General features: G+C 41.3%; 1 protein-coding gene across 1 annotated transcript; it reads right to left on the bottom strand.

Moving 5' to 3' along the window:
- Positions 1-12,832, bottom strand: colgalt1b (collagen beta(1-O)galactosyltransferase 1b). Its single transcript, XM_018679771.2, has 12 exons — positions 12,462-12,832; positions 8,441-8,551; positions 8,176-8,293; positions 6,756-6,890; positions 4,998-5,202; positions 4,778-4,897; positions 4,050-4,126; positions 3,816-3,922; positions 3,286-3,418; positions 2,754-2,881; positions 1,654-1,860; positions 1-1,520 (listed from the first exon to the last, which is right to left on the bottom strand). The coding sequence occupies exons 1-12, from the start codon at positions 12,677-12,679 to the stop codon at positions 1,250-1,252; spliced, it is 1,830 nt and encodes a 609-aa protein (XP_018535287.1). The 5' UTR covers positions 12,680-12,832; the 3' UTR covers positions 1-1,249.
- Positions 12,833-13,010: the final 178 nt, after the last annotated feature.

The raw sequence follows: 13,010 nt of genomic DNA, 5'->3' as shown, positions 1-13,010 counted from the left end.
TTCATTATAAAAGTTTTTATTCTTTCTTTGGTTAACACACACACTTTGTACACACTGAGAAGAGACAAAACATGAGAAGTTAAAAAATGTATATTCATTTGTTTTTTTGATCTTCACTGAACAAAATGCAACAAAAGCTGCATGTTTGGGTTGAAACTGCAACATGTAGTGAGGGGAAAAATACTGAATCACTAAACCAAACTGCTGTTGTAAAAATGTAAAGGAAAATAATAAAGGAAAACACTTATACATTCATGAGTGAAAAAATGAGCAAGGTTAGGTGATAACCTCAAAAAATGTATAATAAATAACATATCAGCCACATGGAGCTAAACTGAACTGCATGGAGTTCAGAGTCACTAGAAGAGGAGAAGACGACAGAGTAGTGGTTTCCAACCTGGGGGTTTGGACCCCCACAAGTTGTCACAAGATGAGAGGTCCCAAGATGATTTACAATTCATTTATTCTTCTTGTGATTTACTGGATACTTTTTCTTTATAAATGACTATTATAAAAACAAAGAAGAAGTCATCACAACCAACAGACAAATGCAACCAAGTTGGAAGCAGACATTACTTTGTTTTGAGGTTCAAAAGCCAGGTTGGGAACCACTGGGATAGAGTATAGCACCATACAGCAAAGGTAACATTTTAGTGATTCTGTTTTCTTCCTTGTCACCTTTTTTAGTCAATCCAATGAAAAAATTACAAGAAATTAATTAAAAAGAAATTAATTAGAAAATTTTGAAGCTTTTATTTTAAACCAAAAACATACTGCAGTTTTTGTGATGTGAAATTATACTGGACAGTTGAAATGTTACCAGCAGTTTTAGTAAAAAGCACTAAATTGGAATTTATTTTGAATAGTGTGTGGGGCAAGTCTGGGGAAAATTGCAATAAAAATAATGAGGACTATTAATGGACCGTGGCTGTGGTCAAGGGATGAGCACTAGATGCAATAAATAAAACAAAAGCTGTTAGCTGACTCTTCAAGAGTTAACACTGCATCTAACCTTGTCTCTTATGAGAAAGATCAAATAGTGGAGAGAGAAATGTACAAGGAAAAGCATTTATCCCTCATCAGCCTTGTGACCATCTACTCTGCCTTTCTTCCCTCTTCCCCTGCTTTCTGTTATATTCCCTCCCTCTCATCCATTTCCCCCACGATCACAGCTTTGTTCTATCTCCCTCATCCTCATCTCTGTATACCAGAGTTCTCTCTTGCTCCCTCTTACGTCCTCTCTTCTTCGTCACAGCTCGTCCCGTTTGCTCCAGTTCTCCAGTTCGGACTGCAGTACGTCAGAGTTCTGGGCCTCAAAGCTCAGCTCCTCCTGCTCCTGAGTTTTCCTCGACTTGGCTCGGTCCCAGTCGGTTTTGACTGTCTCGTTGTCCCAGACCACCGACGTCTCCGTGTCGCTGATATAGCCGAGGTCTCCTGTGTAATGGGTTGGATAAACCAGAAGAGGCTCTGCAGAAAAGGCGCGCAGGTCTCGACGTTCAAAGTGGTCCATGTACTCTGAACTGATGAGTGAGACATTTGGGGATGTGAAGAGATTAACAAGAGCACTACATGACAGAATCAAAAAGACACAGACACAGACAGATAAGAGGAGCAGAAAGAAGATACGGGGAGCAGAGGGAGTGTTGTACTCACATTGGATGCTTGTTGTACATGACAGGGAGGAACTCATCGACAGGAAGCATCTTGGTCAGAGGCTCAGCCCTGAGGAGCTTCTGAGCTCCTTGTAATGACAACATGTAGCCTAGTGTCCAGTAGGAGTAGTCAGCCTCCACCAGATTATGTATATTGGGCACAGACTTCTCAGGATGGTCCACCTGCATGCGTTTCCGTCCAATGTAACTATATGAGAATGTTACGGCAAAAGGAAATGAGAGATAATGAAGTTATTTATCTAATTTATTTAATTTTATTTATTTATTTCTCTAACATGCACAAATTAATATCTCTGTGCAGTCTGACCATACATTTAGGCATCAATACAAATATTATTCTCCATATATGATGGAGTCATCACCCTTTCCTCCAGCCAATCAGTAACAAATTTATCATTTTTTGTTTTGACCAGAAATACAGTTGTGAAGTGAAGGACGAACAGATTTGGGAAGTAATTTTTCTCAGTGTCAACTCCTATTTTGACATGTCAGTTTGGTATGTATGGCTCTAAATAATACAATATCCACAAACCTCGGCCTCTGAAGATGTTAGTCAAAGACTCAAATCAGAGTAGTACTGAATCAAAACATAACAATGCACCATAGTTCATCAAATTTGACCAAAAAAGATTTGATTCAGCTCAGTGATTGGATGTTTCTTAGCAAAACCCTCCTCAGGAGTACCTTAGACTTCTTATAAAATAACTTTCTAGTGCTGATGATTCAGTAGTAAATATGAGTTTTATGCTCATCCAAGATTTGGAAGTGCTCAAATTGTCCTTCATCTAACACTATGAAAAAAATCCACAGGACTTATGCTTTTCAGAAATAAGTCCTCCCACCTTGCTGTTCTATCACAGCAGCCTTTTCCACGTCTCACTGTGAATGTGAAAATGCTACAACACAGTGCTTAGTAGTGGGGATGATAAGATGCATTATTTCCTCAAGTGTTTTCGGCATCTGAACAGTGGTGTCTGAGATATTGTGTGTGACAGATGGACGGATTTCACTGTAGGGGGATGATAATCCTCTCTGTTTACTACACCATGTTTTCCTTCCGTTCACTGAAGCATGACTCACATGAGATCCCAGTCCAGCTTGTGCGTCGTCACCTCCTGCAGCAGATTCTGGAGACGACGTTTGAAGAACACCTCGAAGCGGAGGTCGTCCTCGATGACCAGGGAGGTCTGCAGACCACGGTCTGCTATCTGAACACACATATAAGGATTAGTGCTGCTGAAAAGCTGGTGAGCCTGGTTATACAATCTGTAGTGTCATCAAGCATTAGTGTAATGGAAAAGGTTCTTTACAAGGTCACAAGGTCCTTTACTGATATCCATGACATTCAGACCTCTTTGATCAGAATTAATACAACTACAGAAGTAATGGCAACAACATTTTATTCTTCTTTCTGTTTCTGTGTTAATCGGAGAGAGATTTCCTGAAAGTTGCTAAAAAACATATCTCACAAAAGACTAGTACATTTATTGGAGCATAAATAAAACAAGCTGCCTTTCCTTACTCAAACTGAGTTACTGTGTTTTTCAGTAATAAACGTTATCTGCCATGCACAGGTATACCCGGAGGCCTGCGGCCTGTCTGAGCGTCTCACCTCCTTCCAGATGTTGTAATGAGAGAGGAAACAGCCCAGTTCACCCTTGGTGAGAGGTCGACCATGATAAGGGTCTTTGTACCCCGGCAGCATCTTAATCCCCATAGACTCTATCTCAGACTTGTTCAGAGCTCTGAGAGGACAGAGAAGGGATAAACACAGAGATTAGGGATGGAAACAATAAATTACATGGATGTGATGTCTGTGGGAAAATGGGAAGCAAAGGGCTGAATAAAAATGTACAATACAAATATAACAAATATGCAGGTGTTGAGAAGACATAATCAAATATGTAAAACATGACACACCCTAATGACAGGGTAGGCTACATAAAGATTAGAATTATAATTTCCCCAGACGAGCTAAAACTATGTGTTCAGGGAATCTTTAAATGACAGCATGCACCCCACTACTTTTCACCTGGTTGTTTGTCTCAGCCTTGCCTCCCCACATCAATCTACACCGCATTTTGCAGAGGCACAAATCAGAAAAACACAGGCAGCAGGGGAGAGAGAAGATGAGAAACGTACTTGCCATCCACAGCATCAACAACCTTACAGTTGAGCTCCTGCTCGTACAGAGCTCTTTGCATTCGCTCACGACGGTCAGATCTCCGCACCAGATTTATCATGAACACCTGGGTGCACACAAAAGCAAAATCTCACACACACATGCTTTGGTTATTGTGTACATTTGTTTGTGTGTGTGTGTGTGTGTGTTTGGTGGGGGTGGGGGTTGGTGCGTGGGTGTGTGTTTGTGTGTACCTCATCAAAGCCCATCTTGTTAGACTGCTTCGGAGGAAGAGACAGGAAGCTGGAGGGCTCCAATGGAGGATTTTTCACTTTCAAAGAAAAAAAAGGGGGGAAGGTTACAAAGAGAATGTGTAATGCTGTTGGGACAGAGGTTCCCAAAATGTGGTTCAGGAAACCACAGGATGCTCTCCAAAAATGAACCATAATTTAACTTTTGCTTTGATTTTACAAGTTAGAGTATATGTATAGAGAGCATATGGTATGTATACAGATTATTTTTATTTCTATTACTGTCATTATCATTACCTGATAATGCTGATAACATGGAATCTATTTTGGTAGTCTTTACCGGTTTACAGTCACACCTAATCTGTCACCGCATTTCTTTTGCATTTTAATGGCATTTTGTCATCTGCAAAAGTGGACAAATCAAACTATGTATATAGTTTTTAGGCAGCGACATAGAGTATTATTTTGCCATGGCACAATCTCATAACTCTATAACTTAAGTACTTAAGTTTTCTGCTACCTCCAGAAAACAACACTCAGCACAACATGACACTGCAAGCGAAAGATGGTCAGAGCAACAACAGATCAATCAAACTGAAACCAACAAAGCTAGCAGCCTAGTGTGTGTTTAAGTGCTTCATCACAAGCAAACTCACACCCTTTTTCTAAAACTGCAGAACACAAAGAAATCATTCTAGTCCTCCTGAGCGCTCTTTAACCTCTTGACTCACCCATGATCTCAAGGTGTGTATGCAAGAAGCTCTCCGCCTCATCCTGCAAGGTAGCATGGGAACGCATTGGCACTGGGAAATACCCGTATGTTTCTTTGTTGCAGACATACATCTGCACATCTGAGAAAGAGAAAAGAAAGGCAAAAAATGCTTACACACATAGGAAGCCATGACCGGAAAAAACATTTAATTTAGTCCATCTCTCTTGCATTCGTCTCACCTGCCATGCGAGCTGAGTAGGCAAAGACGATGACATCATCCAGGGTCCAGCTGTACTCTGGGTGTGGTGGATAAAAAGCCAGCTGACGAGAGGCTTCTTTCCGTAGGTCCACCAGATAGGTGGAGTGGACCATCGGTACGGCAAAACAGCCACGACGCTCCTGCTTACGGATGGGCATGTAGGCTGGTGTGCGCTTATAGTAACCCTGCAGGGAGTACACACACAACGCTGTATAGTTACATCCAATTTTCCAGATAGTTACCAAATGAAATAAAAAAGCTGTCAGGGGTAACTTCATTTGAGGGATTTGACTAAGACTTGATTGAGAAAATTGGCTGCCCAAAGGAAAGACATATTTGGAAACTCAATTTTTTTTTTTACTACTGCATTAATTTGAAAAAAGATTTATTTTGATAGTGAATTTAAAAAAATGGAACAGAGCAATACCCACTTATAGACATATAGAAAAAGACTGACAGACATTGCTTATTCCCTTTTGGCTTCAGCCCTATCAACTGTCAATGAAGAAGATTTTCTGTGGGGGGATCACAGAGGCAGCCTCTTGGTTGAAGTTGGTTTATTTTGTGTTAGAGGACAGACAATGTCCGAATGTCTACTCTGATTTGAAAAGAGCCACAGATGAGTACTTGAAGGCATCCTGTCTAGACAGAAATAGATCACAGACAGTGTGCATGATACGTGACTGCGTGGGCAAGTGTCTTTATATTCAAGATAATATTTTTCACTTTCTCACAGCGCAAATATCAAAAAGTATTTTTAACAACTAATTTAAATAACATGAGGCATATGTCGATTAAAAAACAATGTGGCTGCTAGTTTTGCGTAAACTTTATCAGCAGCACAAACACCAGCCATACAGTATAATCTACTCATCATGAACCTTTAACAGTGTTGAATCTTACATTATCCAATCAGTTGAGTTTGAGTTCACCTGTGAAATAATTTACTTTGATTTACAAATTATATTTACCAAAGCAAACAGCTCCTGCACAGCAATCAGAGGGAAAATACTACACTGAACATGATTAAAAAAACAAGAAAACACCTCCCCTATGCTTTCAAATTGACTCATTTACAGTGTTTCTAAAATGACTTATTTCACAACCTCGATTTCCTCATGCATAAGAAAAAATAATTAAGTGTAAAATTCTTTCTAGATTATATTTCTGTGATTTGAAGGGTGCATCCTGTTATTCACCAGATGCACATAAAAACTGATATTTTACTCACTGTCAGTAACTCATGGATTTAATATTGGACTTCATGTGCGTTGAGTTATTTATCCAAGATGTGAAAAAAGAGGTTTTTAATTATAAAGTCAATATGATAAATTATCTTCTTATCTCATGTTTATGGGGTAAAGTAGAACAGCATGTTGGTGGACTTTTTTCCAGAGCTGAATTAACATGTAGTTCATCATTTCAAGACGATGCAGGATATTTGTTTAATAGTCTTACAGGGACTTAAAAAGAATTTGGTTGGATGTAGTGACTTTAAAGTGACCTTACCCATTAAATATTCTTTCTGTAGGTACTGCACTTATATCTTTCTTTGCCATCTGGCATCTGTCACAGGTGCTGCTACATTAGTCACAGCAGAACATTTATACCACAGCCATACTGTATCAGGTACTCCATATTCAATGTTTAAATCTGGTGCAAAGGCTGTGTGACGTGTACCTAAAGCTGGTCCACAGGTGTAAGTGGTGAACAGCTCAAAAGAAAGCGTCTGTCGTACCTGTGAAGTCATGCCGCACCAGAAGTTGGAGTATGCAGCTCTGGACTCCAACATGGGAGCAACAATGGTCTTGTTCTCCCTCATCAGTTTCCACAGCACATCCTGATTGGTGAGCAGGTTGTCACAGTCGACCACCTGCAGATGGAAGAGAAGGGCACAATATTGACAACAATCACACACAAGCACATACAAAATGTCACCTGCTGACACTAAATGATTGATTGAGCCACAGCAACATGGTTTGATCACAGAGCACTAGGAACGTGAGCATTAAGCTCATTGCTGCAGCTTCAACAACCTCCACCATCAGACTGCACTTGTATTTGCAATAGACTGTACTTTACTCTGTGTTGTGTTTTGAATAAATGTAGCTCCATGTCCAGAGAAGAACAGTTCTGTCAATGCCAAAACTTGACCTTTAAACCTTGTGGCTGTTTGTGTCAACGTATCTCACCTAGAACAGCTCCAATCAATAGAGGCTGCTCCCAAACAAACTGAATTTTCTTCAGCCATGATATTTGTCCACTGCATTTCATACTGCCGATTTAAAGCTGAAGTCATTGTTGAACTAACATTTGAAACTGCACCTCTCCAGTCTGACCGAGCTGATGTTTTTTTTTACTAGGGCCCGACCAAGAGCCTGGCTGAAATATCAGCTTGATATTAGTTCATCCCAGATACATGGGTACTGGCTCAAACACCTGCCAATAAATAACAGGAAACTGAACATTTCACACTAATTACACGTCATAGTCAAAAAGAATTTTGTTGATGTAAAAATAATTGACAGAATTCATTGTCAGAAGTAAGTGTGTGTGTGTGTGTGTGTGTGTGGTGGCAATCTCAAATACTTTTGCCGGAGCTTACAAGCTCAAGGAGAAACCTTTTAGCTATCTCAAATCATCTTAGATGAAAATGCAGAGTTACCATAGTAACAACACTACTTACAATGCTACATTTGACATTACCAGTTAGCTGCAACAAAATGGCTAAAAAGTGAGGAATTGCTAACACAGATAATGAGCATGTGCAACAGATGTTAGCATTTGTTAATAAGAAACAATATATTTTAAATCCATTAAGACATTAAATCATTTAACAAAACAACATTAGTAAGTAGTCATCCAATATGTTTGTCAGCCACAAAAACATGGTCTCTTCATGGGAACTGATTTTGTCACTTTGCCTTTTTTATGTGTAAGACTGAGCTTTGCTTTCTGATCTACATTTTTAATCTCTACCCCATAACCCTGACCAGGCATAAGCAGATATAGACGATGAATGGATATTCAAAGAGTTGAGTGCCGTGAATCAGGTTACTACACTTATCTGCTCACACATCTGATCCTGAGTCACTGACATCGCTCAGAGTACATAATAAGAAGAGGCTTGTGAAGCTGTTGAGTGGAGGATAACATACCAGGAGATAGTCAGCCCAGATCTCACGGGCGGTGTCCAGCGCTGCCTGACGGAGCTTCATTACATGTTCATATCGGAGATTATTCCAGTGCTTAGGCCCCACCTCATCTTCAAAGGCACTGAGACAAGCACAGACAGACAAATTAAGCAACATATTCATCACACACACACTCACTCATTCTCCCAGACGCTCACTCACTCTCTCTCTCTCTCTCTCACACACACACACACACACACACACACATACACACACACACACAGAGTACCTGGGTTCATCTTCAGGTCTCCACTCCACATAGTGATAGTAATTCTGCACTTTTATGAGCCAGTCTCTCAGGATGGCTGTGGTGTTATCTAGGTTGTGATCTGTCGCCACCCTGTGGGAGGATGAAAAAAAAAAAAAAACATAATTAAAAGCGTGTTCCTTGATCTGGAACTGTGTAAGACAATGATCAGTACTTGGGGCAGATACGCAGATAAAATCTTAGTGTGTAGAATTTTGTCTTACAGCGACAATACATACATACAATAATACTGATGAAACTGATGAAACAGATGGGAGTGATACTGGTCCTAATTCTGACCACAAAATGAAACTGATCCTCATAAAAACAGCAGACAAACTCCACCTCTGTTCAGCTGCACTGGGCCCACTGACCACCTGCACCACAGCAATCCCTGTGCATGTTGTTTCCGTATTCATGAATATTTGCCAGCAGTTACTATTCTGCCTTTCAAACAGCATCTGCACAGCGACACTGTTCTCTGGTTCACTCCATTCATTTACTGCAATGAGCTAATGTCTGTACATAAATAGTAACTCAAAACTTTCACTTATGCTTATCTTATGTGATGTGTAGTTATATCCTCATGTTACCTTATACACAGAGGAATGATCCCAATAAGTTCCATGCAGTGACACAGGCAGATTTTAAATTACAAAGAGAAAAATAAAATAAACACTGCTCTCCAGATCAGTTCTGTGTACTGGCAGAATTTTGGTATTTGAACCTGGTTAGCAGCACTGACTGATACTGACAATTAAATATATGATATTTCAAAACAATGCTGGAAGGACTGTTTGATTAATTTATTAGTAGATTCACAGAAAATACAGCCACAACAATTTCAGTAAGAGAAAAAGATGAAAAATAAATGTTGTTTATCAGACAAAAAAGCAATGCATTTTCAATTTCCATCTTTTCAAATGTGGGAATTAAATGTTTTTATGAACTCATAATTTTAGAGAGCTAGAACACACCAATAAGCTCTGAAAACTATCAGGTGTATCGCGACCGTAAAACTTAATTAATTTTTTTGTCACCTGGGGGAACACATAACACTAACATATTATCACCTTAACAGGCTTATCTTCTTCTTTTTTACTGTTAACAGCTGTCTGCTGCTGCTGGAAACAAAACTTTCGAGAAATGAGTGTTTTAACAGAAAAAACTTAACAATGAGGTGAAAGATGCTAAATCTGAGGGAAGTGGTGTGATGGAAATCTGTGAGCTGGCTAACACACGATGGAAGAAGTTTCAGGAGATCCAGATGTCTTAATCAGAAGGATTTATTGAAGCTCAGCCAAGCAGAATAGAGATGAGTAATACTAGTTAACACTGTGTGATGCCACCCAATTCTGAGGATTGTCCTCCCTGCAGAACTCAAACAAAACTTACGACATGTCCAGATAAGGACATTCTTCGTAAGACTAGATTCTAACGGTGGCAAATCCTAAACAATAAATCACATTCACCTAAGTCATGTTGTATATTCTCATGCAATACTTTCCAAAGGGAAGAACGTGTACCTCGTAACCTTGATGGGGCACCTGTTATTATGACTGTTTCCTCTCTCAACCGGAGGCTTGGTTTATCATATCTGTTACGAGAGCGGGGTCTGTGCTACGACCTTGGTTGTTATGGCAATTGCCGTTGGGGACTGGCCCAGCTGGACCCTATCAGTGTCGTCAGAGCTATCCTAGAGACAGGCCTTTAGGGCCAACTTGTAAGTGACCTGTGGAACCACTGCCTAATAAAACCTACAGACCTAAAGAAGGAAAAATTCCTTCACAGATGGCAGAGCCAGGTGGTAATTCTGTCGGTGCATCACTATGAGTGAGGCCCTTTTGCACTGCACATCGTCATTTGATCCATTGTTAATATAATAATATTGATTAGTGCAGCCTTACATTTAGGATAACAACATTTAAGATAAATGTATAATAAAACCAAATTACAGATGATAATGAGTCTTGTATTATGATACTAATTCACTATGCAGTTCTACGTTTGCTTTTCACTCTCTGAGGGTCTGGTTGTCATTACAGCAGAGCTTCACATCACTAACATCAGGCATGGACAGAGAAGAACAAAGACAGACAATAGTGGCTGAGAAGTGGAGGAGCGACATTCATCTGCTGTCTGTGTTATCATAACAAATCCCAGTGTACGTCGGGGAGGGGCAGAGGCACAAACAGGGCGAGGGAGCAAAAGAATGTGAGAGAAACAGATTTAGTAGAAAACCCTGTCATGTAGAGAGTGACGGTCGGCGTGCTGCGAGTGTTAGTTTCCCATCTGTCTGTGGCGACTTAACACAGCAGTGCCGTCCCAGCACCTACATGTGACCGACTCACCGATCCATCTTCTTCCTCCTCTGTCTCTCTCTCTCTCTCTCTCTGCATCTGTCTAACTTTCCCCTCTCTGTTTGAGAGAAATATCTGACCACAGCAGAGGTAGAGAATAAAAAAGGTTTATGTAAATATTTGGGATTGCCTGCATGCCAGCAGTAGAACCATGCCTAACGGATATGACAGAGCTGAGACAGAAGCAGGGGGGATGAAAAGGGATGATTTATGAATTGATATTATCTATCTGGCGTGTCCCTGCAGACTGCACACTCACCATTAGGCAGTCTGCATGCATGTGTGTCCATGTTGTTGCTTGCCAAGTACTCCATCTTAAATTGTCATGCTGATAACTGCAGGTATCGACAGGTGGCCGGCAGGCAGCTCGGTTTATGTCTTTCACACTGCATTTCAAAACTTTTTATGTCAGTTCTTCCATCGAGGGAAGAGATATGCTGTAGATCAAAGCAACCACACAGGAGAAGCTCAGTCTGCCACATGGGCATAGTTATAGAGTCAGACACGGAGACTGAATTTCTGGCTCAGACACAAGGGAAAAGGCGCAAAATCCAGGCTGGTTTGCTTTAAGAGACACATGGGGCACTCATCTTAACTCCCACTGAGAAAGTTCAGTTCAACATTTTGAAGAGGCACAGCACCCTCTTTGATAGACAATCATTTCATAACAGTTCTAATTCAAAATCAGAATTTAAAAAATCACTTTAAACACAACAGTACTTGAGGCTGTTGCCCTTTTTTCTTTTACTGGGTCACTGGGTTGTTACAGAATATAATCTAACCTGTCAGGTCTGAACGCTGATGAAAAGATTAACTTAATCTTCAAAAACAGATCTGGTGGCACGGGATCAAAATGAGAAGAGGAAGTGAGCAGTGCTGAAGTCAAGAATTATCCAGAAAGCTGGGGGCTGGGTGGCAGGAAAAAAAACAGCCCGAGGTAAATGAAGTCCTGCAGAGGCTTTTAATAGGCAGCTTCGTGGGACTGTACCTGGATTGTACGAGATTTTGACAGCTCAGGTGCCAATGTTAAAGCAGTCTTTAAACAACAGTGCTGTTTTTGTTTCCTGCCGAGACTGCAATGCAAGACTAGCGATGTGGAAGTGGGAGAAGGAGGGGGAAAGAAATGGGGAGGAAACGGGGGGGGTGAAACGGAGGGACGATGAGAGAGAAGATCTGTGACTGAATGGAACTTTTCACTGGCACGACTCTGCGGGAGCAACCCGCCCTCTGAGCTCTGCTGCCGGAGCCAAAACTATCAAACGTATAGAGCCAGGCTGCTGTTAACCTCGACTCGTTTCAAAACCCATTCGGTTTGTTAAGTGTGGAAATATAGCGCTCATACGTTTTTCCACATCTTGATAATACCACAGCGGCCCCACCTGGCCACAACTCACTAGTTTTCCTCTATATTATTCCTGAGGGCTTGACGTGTCTCTAGTCCCGCTATGATGAGCCCAGGCTGACGTAAAATCACACAATGTCGTCCATCATTCCCCTTGAGTTATTCCTAAGTATCCTGAATACTTGTTAAAAAAAAAAAAAAAAGAAGAAGAAGAAGTTTTGACATGATATAGTCTAACATTCCCTCTGATAATAATTTATTTCCGTGCTTGTTTTTTTATGTTTACAGCGATGACACTCACCACAGCGCAATGCGGTCCTTCGGGTAGTTGAGACGCTCGATGGTACCGAGGAACAGCGGCAGAGAGTGCGCCGAGTTGCGGCAGACCAGCGCGAGGACGACCCGGGGAGCGAGGAGCGAAGACTCGGGGCTCCAGCGCTCCTCGGGGAAATATCCCCGGCTCAAGCCCGGCAGGAGAACGAACAGCAGGGCAGGCAGCAGCGAGGTGACCCGGAGCATGGCAGGGGAGAGAAACTCGGTGGTGGCGCGGCGGACAGAAGGAGGACGCAGGAGGGATGTAGTGGCTGAGGGTCCCGCTGTTGTGTTATGCCGATAATGGATACATGGCGGAGGAGCAGGCTGAATTAAAGGGCAGGTCCGGACTGGTTTAAGGGGAACTCGGTGTTCTCAAAAGGCCGTCATTGGCCAGCGCTCCTGGCTGTGGCCTTTCTGGTGAAAATGCATCATCTCAGGCAGCTCCTACCAGGTTTGTCTTAAAATTCATTTTATTTCATTAAAATATCGTTTTGTGTCCAAGAAAGAGAAGTGGACTTTAAGGTGTCCTCCTGTA

Source organism: Lates calcarifer, linkage group LG5 (assembly GCF_001640805.2).
Source record: "Lates calcarifer isolate ASB-BC8 linkage group LG5, TLL_Latcal_v3, whole genome shotgun sequence".
Classification (NCBI taxonomy): domain Eukaryota; kingdom Metazoa; phylum Chordata; class Actinopteri; family Centropomidae; genus Lates; species Lates calcarifer.
The sequence above is the reverse complement of the archived record's forward strand: the minus strand, read 5'-3'. Positions and strand labels throughout refer to the sequence as shown.

Coding starts and splice junctions, on each gene's coding strand:
- colgalt1b (XM_018679771.2), bottom strand. CDS start 12,679: ATGCTCCGGGTCACCTCGCTGCTGCCTGCCCTGCTGTTCGTTCTCCTG. Junction 6,891..8,175: donor TCTGGGCTGACTATCTCCTG/GTATGTTATCCT, acceptor TTCCATCTGCAG/GTGGTCGACTGTGACAACCT. Junction 2,882..3,285: donor ATTACAACATCTGGAAGGAG/GTGAGACGCTCA, acceptor ATGTGTGTTCAG/ATAGCAGACCGTGGTCTGCA.